Source organism: Asparagus officinalis, chromosome 7, assembly GCF_001876935.1.
Source record: "Asparagus officinalis chromosome 7, Aspof.V1, whole genome shotgun sequence".
Lineage (NCBI taxonomy): Eukaryota > Viridiplantae > Streptophyta > Magnoliopsida > Asparagales > Asparagaceae > Asparagus > Asparagus officinalis.
In genome coordinates this window covers 147,809,779-147,829,475 of record NC_033800.1, presented here as the reverse complement: position 1 = coordinate 147,829,475, position 19,697 = coordinate 147,809,779, and the positions used below count along the sequence as shown (strand labels likewise).

The 19,697-nt window shown below is 32.4% G+C and overlaps 1 protein-coding gene across 1 annotated transcript; it reads left to right on the top strand.

Annotated features, from left to right (window-relative positions):
• LOC109848938 lies at positions 3,020–17,768 on the top strand. The gene is made up of 5 exons (XM_020418670.1): positions 3,020–3,397; positions 4,350–4,734; positions 4,875–5,439; positions 5,534–5,698; positions 17,513–17,768. Exons 1-3 carry the CDS (start codon positions 3,076–3,078, stop codon positions 5,182–5,184), a joined length of 1,017 nt encoding a protein of 338 aa, XP_020274259.1. The 5' UTR covers positions 3,020–3,075; the 3' UTR covers positions 5,185–5,439; positions 5,534–5,698; positions 17,513–17,768.

Here is a 19,697-nt window from a genome sequence, read left to right as displayed (position 1 = left end):
GCATGTATATTGGTTCCACCTCCCCGGTGTACATCCAGTCCCCAAGCAAATCCCGCTTGAGAGTTTCCACTATGATTTTGAAACCTTACAAAATCAAAAGCAAACCTGACCAATTTGCAAGACCATGCAAATTGCAACACCAATTAATAAGACCATGCTAATTGCCACCTAATCTCTAAACCAATAGATCAACCCTCTCAAACCCAAGAGAAATCATTTTTAAAGAAAGAACACAATTGATCCCATAAGTCTTGAATGTGTAGTGAAGTGCAGCAGTAACTTAGGATTCTTTTAACTCTCTGAATATTGCATATACAATCTCTAAGAATGATTGAAACCAAGGCAATATCAGAAACTCTTTTTTTCTAAACACTTAGCATGAAAATCTGAAAAACTAGAGAGCGAATATGCACAAATATTTGATCTTATGTGTATGAATGAGTTGTACAAATTTCTGAACTTATAACCTATTTATAGCCCTTGAAAAGATAAGTTTTTAACCCCTAAAAACGTACACGAAACGGCTATAAACAGTCACTTATTCAAAAACTAAAATCTAGAAAACTACATCTGTAGTCGACTACAAGTCATAGTAGTCAACTACACTTAGTCTAAACAGACTCTGTGAAGTCAGAAAATTGCTTAGTAGTCGACTACAAGGTATAGTAGTCGACTACACTGTAAACTCACAGATTCTGGAATTTTCTTTTCAGTGTTTTGACTGTAACTTTCTCATCCGACATCGGAATGAGGTGATTTAAGATTTATTGGAAAGATGTTGAAGAGACCTACAACTTTGATTTTTTGAGTTTTTTCAGATTCTAATTGCTAAGGGGTATAAATAAAATATTTTAAGACTCACTCAATATCTATAAACTCTAATGGCTAACATAGGGGATTTCTATTGTTAACCAACACACTAAGCATGTGTTAGTGTGTTCTAACACTATGTGTGCGAGTGATCAAGGCTTGTACAAATTTCTAAGCAAAGAAAATATAAAATTATATTTTGACAATAAAGTATATCTTCTTCTTTGCTTCATTTTGCCTTGAACTCATCTATGTCTTGAGTATCTCTTTGAATATAATTGTTGATATAGCTCTGATACTGTAAAACAAATGTTAGCACATAATACACACAACATATAATATTTGTTATCATCAAAACAAACTAATCTTGGGGTCAAGATTCCTAACAGCCTTCCTCGATGTCCTTCCTTTCAACCATATTAACTCTACCACGGTTAGGACGGTTATTGGATAAGTGCCCCGTCTGTTGACAGCGATAACATTTATTCCCATGAGTCCGTACATAGAGATTATTATTGTGTCGATTCGGCTGAACTCCTCTCGTTTGATTCTGGAAATTCTGCTGATTCTGCAAACCTCGATTCCCTTGCTTTGCCGAGTCCGTCTTATCATTTGTATCCTTTTGAGTAGTGTTCTGGTTTTTAGTCTGCTTATACCTTGTATTCTGACCTCATGATGACTCACCAAATCTCTTGTAATTGGACTGATATCTATTGGGACGTGTGAGTTGCGCTTCCACCTTCATAGCACGATTTATTGCTTCATTCACACTATATATGGTTGTCAACTGCACTTGATCCTTGATCACGGTGCGAAGCCCACCGATGAACCTGGAAATCTGTTGTCCCTCTGTTTCGTTCAGGTTGTTCTACGCCGATAGTCTATAAAACTCCTGGGTATACTGCTGGACGCAGCAGCGAAAACAAAGAAGCCTTACCACGAGGACTTCTTCCACATACTCAAGAAAACACACCAAAACTTTCTTCAATAGAAGTTTTATTTAATTCCAAGATATTCTCCTTTGGGTTACATGACTCTTCTTAAATAGAAAAACAAACAAGACTCCTAGTAAGACTTGAATTACAAAGAAAAAGAAAGTATCAAATACTACCCTAAAAAGACTCCCTATAATAGAGGAAACAAATCATGAATCAAAATTGAATCTGTCTCATAATCTAATTTGACTCTAGCATTGAATTTATTTCCTAATCTAAATTGACTCTAACTTTAATACTAAAAATAAACTAAAGGCTGATTATTTTCGGATTTCAGCCAAAACTGGGTATTGCTGATGAGATTTTAAAAATCTGACAATCTGATTGGCTCGGTCTCGTCGAGATTGGCGATTATACATATATAACATGTCAGAATCCGCCTTCCGGATTTAAAGATATGATTGTTTCTTTACGGAAGTTACTAATACATATAAATCTGTATTTAGCTCGTGATTGTCCGAATCCTCCGTGAAATTGTCCGTTAAGCGTCCTACATCAATTTATCGGTAAATTGAGTATCTATGACATCACTTGATCTGATTCTGTGCATTCTGAAAATTTCCAGGTATTTTGGGCAACTGAGTGTTACACAAATGGATCCAAAGTTTTACCCGGAGCCAGAAAAGTTCAATCCTAATCGATTTGAGAACATTGCATCAGTACCACCTTACTGTTTCGTGCCATTTGCAGGAGGACCGAGAGTTTGTCCAGGATTAAAGCGTTAGTTTATGGATGTTTGCAAAAAGTGGAGTGTTAGTTCCTTTGATGTCATAGGCAATCTTGATATTTTATGAAATATAGTTATGCAACTGAATTGTTGACTCAAATCAACACAACACTGTTGTGATCTTCATACAGCCGGATGGAAGCACATAATATCTCTTTGGAGAAATATCTAACTTATGTCCTCCCAATTTAGGTCTAACTGCTCTAATACCATTCTCTCACGCCCTGTGCGACCCTCGGAGCGATATAAGCCTGCGACCGAGTGCGACACGTTGTTCGACTCAAACCATTGTCGAGAATGACCATCGATCCTTGCAATTGATTCTCATGACCCACCTTATAAACTCATTTACACCTTCCTAAGCTCCCGGTGTGGCGAAAATGAATTAGGGGGGCATCATAGCAATTTCGATGATTAGAGGGTCTAGTTTAAAAATATTAAAGATTGGAGAGAACAATATCCAAAAAAAAAACCCAACATAAAACCATTTAAACCCAAAACCTCACCGTTATCCAAATCTCACCCCTTTCTCTTTCCATTTCAATGGCCGCTTCTCTCAAGCTCAGTCCCTCCTCCTCTCCTCCTCTCCTTCTAAACCCTAAATCTAGATCCTCTCCTCATCTCCTCAAACCCTTCCCCTCTCCGCCCCTCTCCTCTCCTCGGTTCTCCTCGCTTAAAAGATCCAATCTTTTTGATCGGAGGGGCCTAGGGTTGCTTGTCCACGCCGTCAAGAACGATGGAGGAATGGATCCGCGGTCGCCGGCGCCGGAGTATCAGTCGGGAGGGGAGAGTACGATGCCGGAGAGATTCCGGTACCTCACCAGAGAGGCGCCTGATCGGCCGGTGAGGTGGCCGTGGGTAATTGGTGAGTTTTTATTGAAAAAGGAGAGACCTTTTTCCCCTTTCACTAGATTTCGGTGTTTGAGCTAACGGTGACTAGGAAAGCAATCCCAACGCCAAAGTTCTGGTCTTCGGTGAAATCTACGGAGTTTCTCTGAATAGAGCTATGTTATGTATAGAATATGTGCGTATGATCAATCAAAATTTAAAATTTGTATTTCAAAACTGAAAATAGATGCCATAACTGTATAGAAATACATCTTGAAGGATTCAACATATTTTTTTCTTGTGCATCTGTCATATGTTGTCAAAATTAAATGTTTTGGAATTTTACTAAATTTGCTTAATTTCTTTGGCACCGTGATACTTGATTAAAATGCATGAAAATCATTGGATTTTTTTTCCGGATGGTTCGGGTGTATTACATTGCATCCAACGGCACATATTTTCAATTTGGAAATTTTCAAATTCTAGTTTTGGACTGATAGTATCCACATATTGAATACCGTCAATATGAGCCTATCTCAACTGGAGTCTCTTGAAGTATTACTATCAAAGGAGCTACGTAAGATTGTTAATTGTTAGCTTTACTAGTTTCGCTCAATTTGGCCGAATATCAACTGAAAATCTTGTTGGTCAGCTGTTGATAACTTTGCATTTGGATTCTTTCTTCTTACTCCATCCTAGTTTGTCGTCAGTTGTGTTACCTAACACACATATACATAAAATCAACGAGATGAATTATATTATTCTAATTTTTTATTTAGTAGTCTTTCTGTATTTTATCAGTAACATGGTGAACTTCTTAAATTCTTTAAAGAAAAAATTAAAATACACCGAGAATATTTCACAAACTCAGTAACATGGTGAACTTCTTAAATTCTTTAAAGAAAAAATTAAAATACACCGAGAATATTTCACAAACTGTTCTAACCAAGTTCTTTTTTCTTCTTGTTTTTCTATATGGTGATTTGCAGCTTTATTCTTCCTAGTTTATTGTTGGCGCACTGTATTATGGGAACTCAGTAATTGGAAGAAAGCTGCATTGGCAATCTTACACTTCTTCGGTTACTTATCCAAGCTTGCCCTGGCATTTGTATTTCATTTCATTGGTGATCCAATCACTGGATTTATAAGAATTATCGAGTCCTCTCTCTATCTTGTTCGTGACATCTACTTTAGCATTATAGCTTTTGCGCCTGTTCCAGAACTGACAAGAATTATCTTATTTGCGTCAACGATATTGGCCATTGGTGAAGCTACAGTCCCTGATTCAGTGAACAGTCAACCGTATCTTCTCACTTTAGCTGGGATTATTGGGTTTGGGGCCGTTAAGGGGGTTATTCTTGAGCCATTCTTTTGGTTATTTCTTGTTGGTATATTCTATTGGGTTTGGGGCCGTTAAGGGGGTTATTCTTGAGCCATTCTTTTGGTTATTTCTTGTTGGTATATTCTGCTTCTCTCGGTTTATTAAGAAGAGAGATTCTTGAGCCATTCTTTTGGTTATTTCTTGTTGGTATATTCTGCTTCTCTCGGTTTATTAAGAAGAGAGAGAGTACATCAGCAGCTCTCCCATCTGCGGCTGTTTTGGCTGCTATTGGGGAGCCTTGGGTGAGGGGTTTAACTATGGTTTCTTACCTAGCCCTTGCTATTGTTCAGAATTCTAAGTCATCAGAAGAGGCTGTAAATGTTGAAGTTTCATTGAAACAGAGGAAGCTTCCGCTGCCACTTCTACTAGCTGCTTTATCTATTGGTATTCATGTTGCTGCTAAGTGGATTAGATACCGGCACTTGAGGTGGATGATAGCATAGTTAATAGGCTGGGGATTATTTTTTGTTCTTTAGGTAATGTAATATGGTGAATCATCTGATCAGAATCATGCCATACGAATATGTTGGTGTGTGCTTTGTTGTTTTTAGCATTAGAATGGTACAAATTCCTTGAAGAGGTTCCTATTATTTTCCGAAATTTCTATCTTCGAAATACTAGTATTGCTCAGTACAGGTTTAATCTGGCAGTTTCAAAAGCTTCATAGTGAAAAATGATATCATTCTCAAAATTCATTGGTAATGGAGTGTTATCCATATTCTAGTGGCATATGGACTATATGTTTCAATGGCATATACTACATTGATCCGAATCTTTTATGAAATATTGCAGGAAATCTGGGCAAGTTTTATGAATAACCTACTTGGCTGAGATTGCCATTTAAAAATTCGGCAATGATCACATCATCTGTTGACATACGAAGCGTCAGTGAATTCTACTATGGTTTACTTCCTATTCTGGTTGCTGTCTACAAGCATTAGCATGGGTTACCCTCAGGTATTTCCTTCCCTCTTTGATTTGAAAAACTTCTGTATATCTTGTGATATTGCATAATCTATGAAGATATCATTTTGTGGGTGGGACGAGATATTTTGTCTAAACCTCATATATGTGTTCCTTCTCTGAGTCCCTCCTGGAGTAGGGCTGACGTGATATTGCATATATATGTTGCCTTTTCTTTCATTTTTGGTGGGTAGGGCTGACGTGCTAAGCCTTTAGTTACACGTGGCGTCAGATTATTGATATCGAGGGGGGGCCATTTTGAGTTTGAGAATGACCTCCTGGTAAATATGCAAATGTTGCTATGGAGGCTGATAATAAAACTCATAAAAGCACGTGTTGTCATCACCTTCATCTCTTGCTTGCATATTAGAGATTGGAGCTGAATAACTACACAACATTCTGTGCTTCTCTTTGGTTTATTGATCTTCAATCTTCAATCTTTTTGTTTAGGGGTTCTATCTATTTTGATATGCACGTGTAGATGATAGCTTTATTTAAACTTCCCAGGATTTGGTTTCCTAGTCAAATATTGTAGTATTTGTGAACTTGTTATTAAATTTCATCCAGTCCACGTTGGTTCCATTTACTTTCAAACACTGTAATAACCTTGTAAGTGGCTTAAATGATAACCTAAATTTAGTAAATTTTTCTACGGTTACAATTTTAATCAAATTGTGAGCTATTTTTCACCTCTAATTGCAGGATTATGCTTAGTTATTAACAAAAATAGTAATTCTAGTAAGGGATAAAATGATAACAGCACCTGTAACTATGTTCCTGGTATGCTTAATTGCTGTTCTCACAAAAAAAGCATAAACTCTTTGTTTAAAGGTTGACCTCTGCTAACCGACCAGGAAGGCAGTGGAGAACTGAGGAACTGAAAAACAACAAGATATAGAAACTTCAACATGGGCTATGGTCCACAAGTTTTCTATACTAGTATAGTACACATACTTTGCACGTAGACATTATTATTTCGATGCAAAATTATGAAGTGACTTATGTAATAATATAAACTCTCATTTTAATAAATAAAGTAGTGTGTAAAGAATTGCATGAGCATTTTTTTATATTTTGGATAATTTATTGTAGTTTAATTAATCATAATTTATTTAGATTTTTTATAACAAATTAAAATTTTATTTAATATTATAATATATAATTATATTTTTTCAACTATAATGTAGAATGATCATAATAAATTATATGCTAGTCATAGCTATTCTTATTTATAATATTTGTATAGTATAATTATAATACTATTATTCACTATAATATAATGTATTAAATAATACTATAATTCGTAGTTATAATATTAAAGTAGTTATATTATTTTTACTATTAAATATTTAGACAATTTTTATTTATTGAGTAATATACTTTTTTAAGAATGATTAATAGCGTAATATTTTATTTATAATATTATTTTATTATAATTTATAAATAGGCATTTACAATTTAAGAATATATTATTTAATAAATTATTTATAGTTATTTTATAAAAGATTTTATTACACTGATTATTTTTTACTATTTTATTATCATTAACAATTGTTTACATAAATTATAACATATTTCATAGATTTCCTTATCATTATAAAGTATTTCTATTAATTACATTTTAGTGAATGCCTAAATATAATTTAGGAAATTGAGGAGGTCCGTAGTTAACAAGATGTTTTGGATAATTTGTCAAAGTTTAACCATAGTTAACAGTTTATGCATTGGCACTTGACAATTTAAGAATATATTATTTAATAAATTGTTTATAGTTATTTTATAAATATTTTATTACACTGATTATTTGATACCATTTTATTATGATTAATAATTGTTTATATATATTATAACATATTTTATCAATTTTCTTATCATTATAAGGTATTTTGATTAATTACATTTTAGTGAATGCCTAAATATATGGAAAAGTGAGGAGGTCCAGTTAAAGTTTAATTTTAATTAATAGTAAAATTGCAAGTTACCAAAATTTGAGAGGGCAAAAAAGGAAACCAAAAGTTTTGACATGAGTATTCCCATTTATAAGTAGTATAGATTTGCGTTTGTTTCAATAAAATGACAATTTGTGATTTTCAAGGATTATAGTCCCTGATTTATTCATTTTGTTCGTTTTAATCCAACAACAATGAATAGTGCGTATGTCAAAATTTGCGATTTTCATGCGGTAGAAAACATGATTTTGGTCAATTATCATATGTTTCGACCCACTAACAATTATGCTTTCTTTATTAAAAATTTGTGATTTTCATTAGCTATAGGGGTGTGCAACATTCGGTTCGGTTCGGTTTTTACTAATTTTTGAACAACCGAACCGAACTGCCTATAATTCAAAACCGAACCGAACTGTTGCAAGTCGGATCGGTGCGGTTCGGTTTGTTCGGTTTGTTCGGTTCTAACTTCATCAAACTTCTTATCAAACAATAAACTGTGTTAAAAAAAGATATCAACAAAGTAGGAGATTATGAAGCATTAAACACTGATATAATGATATTGTTTTCAACCCATAATGATTCAGAAAATGAGTTTAGGGTTTGAGTCTTTGACTCTTTGGGGACGGGTCGGATAGGGTTTGAGATCAGAATGATAGTATTGCACTATATTCGGTCGGTTCGGGTCGGTTCAGGTTGAAAAGTTTTCAAACCGATCCGAACCGTCCTACTCATAAAACAGATTTTTTCGGATCGGTTCGGTCGGTTTTTTCGGTTTGGACCGAACCATGCTCAGCCCTAATTAGCTATACTGATTACTTTGTAAATTTTCATTTGTTTCAATCAAGTGCAATAAGTTTGGTGATCGCAAAATTCACAATTTATGTGGGTTACATAACCCATATTTTGTCCATATTTGTTTGATCGTCCAAAAGGCAATTAATTATGCTCTACTTAAAAAATCACAATTAACGTGGGCTATAGCCGAATATATTTGTATTTTTTTTCATTTCAACCTAAAAGCAATTAAAAATATGTAGTTCACAATTTTAATGGGTTGTACTCCACGATTTTGTCCATTTGTGCTTGTTACTGCCTAGTAACAATCAATTGTGTGCAGCTCAAAAATTGCTATCTTCATGGACACCCACAATTATTGTCCATTTTAGTTTTTTTAATCTAATGACAATTAATTATGCGTATTTTAAAATTTGAGATTTTCATGCACTATAATCTATGAATGTTGCCCTTTTTTTATCATTTTTATTGATTAGACACATTGGCACTAGTCCATTTGACCCATTTGCAAAAACTTCGCAAAGTCTGAAATTCATGATTTCGTATGCTACAATTCATGATTATTTTCATTCAATTAGACTCATTGACAAATAATTTTGCAGAGTTTGAATATCACGATTTCATAAGTTATAACCTACTATTTTGGCCATTTTTTATTTTTTTCAATCCATTGACAAATAATTTTCTAGAGTTCGAAGTTTATGATTTCATGAATTATAATTTGTGATCGTCCATTTTCGTTTGTTTTGATCCAAGAGAAAAAAAAAATCCATGAAGTCTAAAATTCATGATTTTATGAGCTATAACCTATGAATTTTGGTCATTTTTAGATATTTTGACACATTGGCAAATAATTTAGCTAATTTTAAAATTAAGGATTTCATGATCTATAACCCATAATTTTTTGCCATTTTTGCGCTTTTGAACCATTGACAAATAATTTTGCGCATGCCCAAATGGACGATTTCATGAGCTATATTCCATAATGTTTTGCTATTTTTATTTATTTCGAGTTGTTAGTAAATAATTTTGCGAAGTCTAAAATTCATAATTTTATTAGCTTTATAACCTAGGATTATTATTATTTTTAGTCGTTCTGACTCACTGGCAAATAATTCCATGGATGGCAAAATGCATAATTTTATGAGTTATAACCCATGATTACTTTTTATTTTTATTCATTTTAAGCCATTAGCAAACAATTTTGCAGAGTCTAAAATTCATAATTTCATGAGCTCTAACCCACAATTTTAGCTATTTTTATTCATTTTGACCAATTGGTAAATAATTCTGCGAAGTTCACAATTTAAGATTTTATTAGCAATAACCCATGCTTATTTTATCATTTTGAGTCGTTTCAACCCAATGAGAAATAATTTTGTGTACTCTAAAATTCACGATTTCATGACCTACAACTCACGATTTTTGGTCATTTTTAGTCGTTTCAACCTATTACCAAATAATTTCGCGGATGCCTAGATTCATGATTTTATCATCTATGATTTTTTGTCATTTTTAATCATTTTGACCCATTGAAAAATAATTTTGCTAATGTAAAAATTCATAATTTGTGAGCTATAACTAATGATTTTTGTCCATTTTAATTTAATCATTTGTACTCATTGGCAAATAGTTTTATGGAGTCCAAAATTCACGATTTCATGAGCTATTACCCATGATTTTTTTACTATTTTTATTCTTTTCGACCCATTGATAAATACTTTCGTGGAGGTTAAAATTCAAGATTTTATGAGCTATTATTTACGATTATTTGTCGCTTTATTCGTTTCGACCCATTGGTAAATATTATCGCAGAGTCGAAATTTAAGCGCTATTGCCACTATTTTAAGTTATTTTTCTTCATTTTAACTTATTAGAAAATAATTTCGTGGAGTGTGAAATTCATGATTTTATAAGATATAACCCATGATTTTTGATTAATTTTAGTCATTTCAACCCATTGACAAATAATTTTGAGAAGTTTACAATTCACAATTTTATGAGCTCTAAATCATGATTTTTGGCCATTGTTATTCATTTTGATGTTGTCAAATAATTTTGGAGAGTTCGAAATTCATGATTTTATGAGTTATAACTTATGGTTTTTAGTTATTCAGACCTATTGGCAAATAATTTCACACATGCCAAATTTCATGATTTATGAGTTATACCCATGATTTTTGGTCATTTTTATTCATTTCGATGCATTGGTAAATAATTTTTCAGAGTCCAAAATTCACGATTTCACGAGTTATAACCCATAGTTTTTAGTCTTTTTTATTTGTTTCAACCCATTAGCAAATAATTTTGTGAGTCCAAAATTCACGATTACATTAACTATAACCCATTATTTTTTGGCCATTTTGAGTCGTTTTAACCTATTGATAAATAATTTTGCGGAGTTCAAATACCAAGATTTCATGAGCTATAACACATAATTTTTAGTCATTCTTAGTTATTCTAACCCTTAAGCATATTATTTCGCAAAGGGTAAAATTCCTGATTTCATGAGCTATAACCCACTATTTATGATCATTTTAATTCTTTTCTAACACATTGGCAAATAATTTCACAAAGGCGAAAATTCACTATTTCATAACCTATAACAAAATATTTTTGTCCATTTTTGTTCATTTCGACCCAAGGGATAAAAATTTGCAGAGGCAAAAGTTCATGTATTCATTAGCTATAATCAATGATTTTTGGCTAGTTTTATATATTGGGATCCACCGAGAGATAGTCCAAAATTTACGATTTCATGAGTTTTAACATAATATTATTGGTCGTTTTTAGTCCTTTTAACCTATTGGCCAAAAATCTTTGTGACATCCGAAATTTGTGATTTCATGCACTATAACCCATAATTTTTGGCTATTTTTATTCAATTAGACTCATAAGCAACAGTCCATTAGACCCATTCGTGAAAAACTTTGCGAGGTATGAATTTCTTGATTTTATGCGCTATAACACACAATTTTTTTGGCTAATTTATTTGATTAGATCCATTTTGTCAAATAATTTTGCAGAGTCTAACAACACGATTTCATAAGTTATAACCCATCATTTTTAGTTGTTTCAACCCGTCGCCAATTTTATGGAGTTTAAAATTTATGATTTAATGAGTTGTCATCTGACTTTTGTCTATTATTGATTATTTCTACCCAAGAGGAAAAAAATATGCAAAGTCAAAAATTCATCATTTCATGAGCAATAACCCATAATTTTTGATTATTTTTATTTGTTCCAACCCATTGACAAAATAATTTCGCGCATACTAAAATTCATTTCAGACCATGGGCAAATAATTTCACAATTTCATGACCTATCACCCATCATTTGTTATTCATTTCGGACCGTGGGCAAATAATTTTACAATGTCCGAAATTCACAATTTCATGACCTATCACCCATCATTTGTGGTCATTTTTAGTTGTTCAGCCTGTTGGAAAATAATGTCATAGATACCTAAATTCTTGGTTTTATAACCCCTAATTGCTAGCCATTTTTAATTATTTTCACCTATTGGCAAATAATTTTATGGATGCCAAAATTCATGATTTCATGAGCTATATTCCATGATTTTTTGCCATTGTTATAGGTTTCGATACATTGGTAGATAATTTTTCAAGACTAAAATTCACGATTTTATGAGCTATTATCCACGATTTTTTATCATTTTTGTTCTTTTTAACCTATTAGCAAATAATTTCATAGAGACCAAAATTCACGATTGTATCAGTTATTATCCATGATTTTTTGTCATTTTTATTTATTTTGACCAATTAGCAGATAATTTATAGGTATTAACCATTACTTTAAGCTATTTTTCTTTGTTTCAACCAATTAACAAATAATTATACAAAGTGGAAAATTCATGATTTCAGAAGCTATAACCTATGATTTTTAGCCACTTTAGTTATTTCAATTCAATGACAAATAATTTTGTAGAGTGCAATATTCATAGTTTTATGAGCTGTAACTCATGATTTATGGTCATTTTTATTCATTATCAAAAAAAATTGCGGAGTTTAAAATTCATAATTTCATGAGCTATAATCTATGATGTTTGGATAATTTTTATCATTTCGGTCCATTGGCAAATAACTTCGTGCATGACAAAATTCATGACTCATTAGCTATAGCCCACGATTTTGACTATTTTTATTCGTTTCAATCCATTAACAAATACTTTTGTGAAGCTCGAAATTCATAGTTTCATGAGCTATAACCCACAATTTTCAGATATTTTTATTCAATTTGATCCATTGGCAAATAATTTCCGGAAGCCAAAAATTCATGATTTCATAGCCTATGACCTATGATTTTGGCACATTTTAGTTGTTTTGACCGGTTGTTTCATGGAGGTAAAAATTCACGATTTCATGTGCTATAATCCGTGAGTTTTGATCATTTTTAGTTGTTTCAACCTGTTCTCAACTAATTTCGCGGAGGTGAAATTTCACAACTTCATGACTTATAACATACGATTTATGCCATTTTTAGTCTTTTTGACCTATTGACAAATAATTTTACGGATGCCAAAATTCACGATTTCGTGAGCTATTACTCACAAGTTTTTAGCCATTTTAGTCATTTTGACCCATTATCAAATAATTTCGTGACAACCAAAATCCACAATTTTGTGAGTTTTGCCTATTTTTAGTCGTTTTGACTTGTTATCACATTATTTTGTTGAGGCAAAAGTTAAAGATTTCATAAGGTATAACCCACAATTTTTTTTACAATTATTAGTCTTTGTGAAACATCGGTAAATAATTTTATGTATGCTAAAATTTACAATTACATGAGCTATGACCCATAATTTTTGGCCATTTTTATTCATGTTGACTGATTGACAAATATATTCGTGGAGCTTAAAATCCACAATTTTAGGGGCTACCCACAAATTTTAGCCATTTTAGTAGTTTTAGCCCATTGGAAAATAATTTTTCGGAGGTTGAAATTCACGATTTCATGAGTTATAACCCACGATTATGGGACATTTTTTGTCATTCTGATCCATTAGTAAGTGATTTTGTGGAGTCCAAACTTTATAGTTTTATGAGCTATAACCTATTATTATTGGCCATTTATAGATGTTTTGCCCTGTTGTCAAATATTTTTATGGAGTCCAAAATTCATGAATTCATGAGCTATTACCCACGATTTTTGACCATTTTTATTTTTTTGATCCATTGGCAAATAATTTTGTAGAGGTCAGAATTCACGATTTCATGAGCTATTATCTACGATTTTTTTCATGTTTGTTCATTTCGACCCATTGATGAATTAATTATCAGAGTAAAAAATTAGCGATTTTATGAGCTATGGCTCGCAACATTTGGTCATATTTTTATTCATTTCGACCCATTGGTAAACAAATTTGTGGAGGCCAAAATTCATGATTTTATTAGTTATAACCCAGATTTTTGGTCATTTAGTCATTTTCGATCCATATGCAAAATAAAATTTGCACATGTAAAAATTTATAATTTCATAAGCTATAATCTAAAAATTTTGGATATTTTTAGTCCTCTTTAGCAAACAATTTTGCAGCCTCCAAAATTCAAGATTTCATGAGCTATTTTTTGGCTATTTTTTCATTTCAACCCATTCATATATAATTTTGTGGAGTTCAAAATTTATAATTTCATGAGCTAAAAACAATGATTTCTCACTATTTTTATTTGTTTTGGTTTTGATCCAAGAGCAAATAATTTTGCAAAACTAAAAAGTCAAGATTTCATGAGCTATATTACCCGTGCTTTTTGGTCATTTTTATTTGTTTTGGCCCTTTGGTAAATATTTTTGCATTATTTAAAATTCATGATTTCATGAACTATAACCCATGATTTTTAGCTAATTTTAATCATTCCAACCTGTTCCCAAATAATTTTCACTAATGCTAAAAAGCATGATTTTATGAGTTGTAACTCATAAATTCTGACTATTTTTATTCATTTTTGTTCCACTGGTAAATAATTTTGTGGAGACCAAAATTCACAATTTTATGAGTTATAACCTATTTTTTATCATTTTAAATTATTCTAATCCATTGGTAAATAATTTCACGCATGTTGAAATTCACGATTTCATAAGCTATAAAAAATGACTTTTGCCAATTTTTAGTCATTCTGACCGATTGCAAAAATAATTCATGCAAGCTAAAATTCATAATTTCATGAGCTATCACCTACGACTATTGGACATTTTTATTCATTTTGACTCATTGGCAAATAATTTCGTGGGGTCTAAAATTCATGATTTAATGCGCTATAACACATGATTTTTGATCATTTTTAGTATTCCAATCCATATGCAAATAATTTCGCACAGCCAAAATTTATAATTTCATGGGATATAACCCATAATTTTTGGCCCTTTTTTCTTATTGATACCACTGACAAATAATTTTGAGAAGTCAAAAAATTTAGATTTCATGAGCTATAATCCATGATTTTTTATATTTTTCTCATTTCGATTCATTAGCAAATAAATTAACGGAGTTTAAAATTCATGATTTCATGAGCTATAACATATAATCAATTTTAGTAATTCTAACCCATTCATAAATAAATTTTGCTAATATAGAAATTCATGATTTCATGTATCTTAACCGATGATTTTTTGTCATTTATATACATTTTGACTCACTTGTGAATAATTTTACAGAGACCAAATTTCATGATTTTATGAGCTATAACTCATAATTTTTGTTATTTACAACTGTTCTAATTGTAAAACCCTGAAAATTTGAATATTTTGTGATAAATAATAATAAATTTATTATACGTTGATAAATAACATATTGTGATGTTTGAGTATGCTAGGAATTGATTTGAGATCAATTCAATGTATATATGTATATATGAGTGCAAATGCACAAAACATGCATGATGTATAAATCTGGAAAATAATGACCAGTGGAGAGATTTTGTATTTTACACACTGATACATTGTGAATATGGAAAAACTTAAAAGACCAAAGTTGTAGGTCTCTTCATCAGATTTCCAACAAATCTTTAATCAACTCATTCCGAGATTGGATACGAAAGTTACAACCAAAATACCGAAGAGTATGTTTCTAGTCAGACTGGGTTTCCAGTTTCGGGTTTCGGGTTTTGGCCTGTATTTATTCGGGTTTGCTGCCATATATATACATGTTTATACATGAAAAACACCTCGTTTCTTCTGTGTTCCAAACTGTAGCAGTCTCTCTCCTCCTCTCTCAAACCCTAGCCCTAAGATTGAGTTCTCGGGAGAGTTTCATGAGGCGAAAAGCGAGGAGAAGGCGAGATTTGCGGCGTTTGGCATCGAGGGATTGTTTGCTGATTGTTTCAGGGGTTTGTGCACATGATAAGCCAAGATTATCTGCATCCAAACCCTTCCCTTAATAAAGATTAAACTTTTAATGGTTAAAGTGGTGTTTTTCATGGTAAAGTTTAACCCGACATGATAAAGTTTAGATTTTTGATGATAATTCTTTAAATTATGATAGATCTATAATAATTCCTTGCTGTTTATGATAGAAATATGATCATGATCATTAGGGTTATTCATAATTTCGTTTTTAATTTATTAATCATGATTAAACCATGTTTAAACCCTAATTTGGCAATAAAATGATATTTTATGTTGATTAGAGATGCTTAAAACCCTAGGTTTGGAATAAAACAAGATTTGAAAACGTGAAAAAACAATTGTTACATCGGTTTCAAGTTTCATACAAGTATATTTATGTTAATTTTGTCGATAATTAGGGTTCTTGTAAAGAATTTGATTATTTGGATTGTTAAAATTGATTAGGTTAAATCAAGTTTAAGTAAATCATGAGATATTTTTTTGATATGTAGAAATAAAGTTTTCATCTTGTCATATGATTTATAAATGAAAAAATTCATGTTTTTGATGAGTTAAAATTTCTGCAAGTTTAAAACCTAAAAACATGTTATGCTTCTGCGCGGTCGACCGCCGCCCGCGGTGAACGCGGCGGTCGATCGCTGGGCGACGTTTTTGTGCAGGAAGCTCTATGTTTCTGCGTGGTCGACCGCTGGGTGATATTTTGTGCAATGTCTTTCTGCTCATTTCACGATCGACTGCGGTGGTCGCGACGGTCGATCGCTGGACCTGTTTGTGCATGTGCATGTTGTTTACATACGTTTGTGTGACCGGCGAGTTGTCTGGATTATCTGGTATTTTAATACACTGTAAATTATGTATTCTACACATGAGTTGATTATGGACATGAGTTTAGGATTCACTCACCGAGGCAAGAGTGTGAATAGTATATATGCATTTTACTTACATCATTTATTTGTATTACGCTCATCATATGCAGTCCTCGTGTTGGACATCTATCTATTTCGGCCCATGTGTTGGACCTTAATCATATGCAGTCCTCATGTTGTACATTTATCTATTGTGACCCATGTGTTGGACCTTAATCATATGCAGTCCTCGTGTTGTACATTTACCTATTGTGGCCCATGTGTTGGACCTTAATCATATACGGTTTTCGTGTTGGACATTTACCTATTGCGGCCCATGTGTTGGACCTTAATTATATGTCGTCCTCGTATTGAACATTTATCTATTGCAGTCCATGTGTTGGACATTCATCATATATAGTCCATGTGTTGGACACTTATTCAAGTTGTCTTATCTAATATGTAGCAGGTAAAGTCCATGTGTTGGACACGTATCTGATATCTGTCAGGACACCTTTGATATAGTTTGAGATGGAGTTGTCTTTTCTTATTGCTCCATGTAGTAGCTTTTGGATTTGATATTTAGCTATTCACAATTTGCGCTAATGGGATATTCGACATGCCTATGCTCATGTTGTGGGTTTCTAAATATCAACATCCATTTATTTCAGAGTAGATGATTGCTTATATGTATGTATTAACAAGTATTTTTCTTATATACGGGGAAAATGATCTATGTAGGCTATGCTTAATAGATAGAGCCTCCACTTTATTTAGTAGCCCTTCCTCGGGGACGGATGGAGGTAATCTTGCTAGCGCTCTGACGCTCTTGTTATTGTCCTTTTTTTAACTTTCAGGTGGCTCAGAGCATCGGAGGGCCGTAGGATGACGGGGTTATTGTATAATCGCCGTCACATGAGTTACTAGTAGAGACTCCACAGTAGAGTTATTTCCATTCGGACATTAGAGTTTTGTATCACATTTTGTAAAGGCTATGAGCCTTAGTTACATTTTCAGTTGTTTCATGTCGAGACATATTTATTTATTTCGGATGTCAGATGTATTTCAGATTGTTCACTGAGACATGATTTATTTATGAGATACTCTTTTCTATATCATGTATGTTGTAGATATTTCCTTTCTTTTACATGTTTTGTACATACACTTTACTTTGATTCCACTAGAGGATATTACTGTGATTGGTAAAACTTGTTGTTGCACAGTGTGGGTGCATGACAGGTTTGACGTCTCTGGGTTCCCATTGGACTGCAGCCATGTGTGAAAACAGGGGCCTCACAGTTGATATCAGAGCTCTAGTTCCAGTATCCTTAGGGTCATCCTGTGTCGAGTCGTGGAGCTAGAATAGAGTTTCTTATGATTCATGTATAGAGTCCGCTAGAAATTTCTAGAATGAGTGAGGATGTTATATACGTATATTCAAAAAAAAATTCCAAAGAGGCCAAAATTCATAATTTCATGAGCTATAACCCACGATTTTTTATAATTTTTATTCATTTCTACAATTAAAAAATAACATAGTCGTTTAAAATGCACCACTTCATGAACTATAACCAATGATTTTTGTCAATTTTTTTTACCACAAATTCAGGTATTAACTATAAACAATGATTTTTAGCGAGTTTTTTCAATTCAATCCAATTGAAAAATAATTTCACGGGGTCCAAAATTCAAGATCAACCTATGATTTTTTGCTATTTATAGTTCTTTTGACCCATTGGCAAAAAAAACTTTGCCAAATTTGAAATTCTTGATTTCATGTGCTAACACATGATTTTTGACCCATTGGAAAATAATTTTGCAGCATCCAAAACTCATGATTTCATGAACTATAACCCTCAATTGTTAGGCATTTCTAGTTGTTTCCACCCAGTGACAAATAATTCCGTGGAGTTCAAAATTCACTATTCTATGAGCTATAGTCAATAATTTTTGACCAGTTTTATTCTTTTCTATTAGCTAGAAAATAATTTGGCGGAGTCTAGAATTCTCAATTTCATGAGCTATAACCCATGATATTTGCCCATTTTAGTCTATTCGAGCCATTGGCTAAAAACTTTACAAAGTCTTAATTCATGATTTCATTTGTTATAAGCCATAAATTTTGGCCATTTTTATTCGGTTAGACCTATTAGCAAATAATATTTTGGAATCCAAATATCTTGACTTCATGAGCTCTAACACGCGCTTTTTGTCCATTTTTGGTTGATTCAACCCACTGGCAAATAATTTCAATAAGTTCAAAGATCAGGATTTCATGAGGTATAATCTACGATTTTTGTCCATCTTTATTCGTTTAAACCCAAGGGGAAAAACCTGTGAAGTCCAAAATTCACGTTTTTATAAGATATAAATCTTGATTTTTGTTCACTTTTAATAGTTCTAACCCATTCATAAATAATTTTGCAGAGTTCAAAATTCACAATTTCATGAGCTAACCAATGCTTTTTTGTTATTTTTGGATTTTTCATCTCGTTGGCAAATAATTCCATAGAGCCCAAAATTCATAATTTCATGAGCTACAATCGTGATCTTTGTCTATTTTTTTTCTTTTCAACTCAAGGGAAAATCCGAGAAGTCCAAAATTCACGATTTCATGAGCTATAACTCATGATTTTGGTCATTTTTAATCATTTTAACCCACTGGTAAATAATTTCACAGATGCTAAAATTTATGATTTTAGCTATAACCCACAATTTTTGTCAATGTTTAGTTGTTCCTACCCATTGGCAAATAATTTGTGTAGGCTAAACTTTATGATTTCATGAGCCATATCCTGCGATTTTTGCCATTTTTATTCATTTCGAGCCATTAGCAAATAATTTCATTGAGTCTAAATTTTATGATTTCATGAGCTATAACCATGATTTGTTACCATCTTTTTTCCTTTCAACCCATTGGCAAACTGTGGTTTAAATTCATGATTTCATGCACTATAACCCATGATTTTTTACCATTTTTATTCGAGTAGTCCAGTTCGCAAACAATTCCATCAAGTCGAATATTTCTAACTTCATGATCTA

What these genes read in the sequence shown, in the direction of transcription:
- LOC109848938 (XM_020418670.1), top strand. Translation starts at nt 3,076, where the DNA reads ATGGCCGCTTCTCTCAAGCTCAGTCCCTCCTCCTCTCCTCCTCTCCTT. An exon ending in GAGGTGGCCGTGGGTAATTG is followed by an intron (nt 3,398 to 4,349) that starts GTGAGTTTTTAT and finishes GGTGATTTGCAG; the next exon opens with CTTTATTCTTCCTAGTTTAT. An exon ending in ATTCTTGAGCCATTCTTTTG is followed by an intron (nt 4,735 to 4,874) that starts GTTATTTCTTGT and finishes GCCATTCTTTTG; the next exon opens with GTTATTTCTTGTTGGTATAT.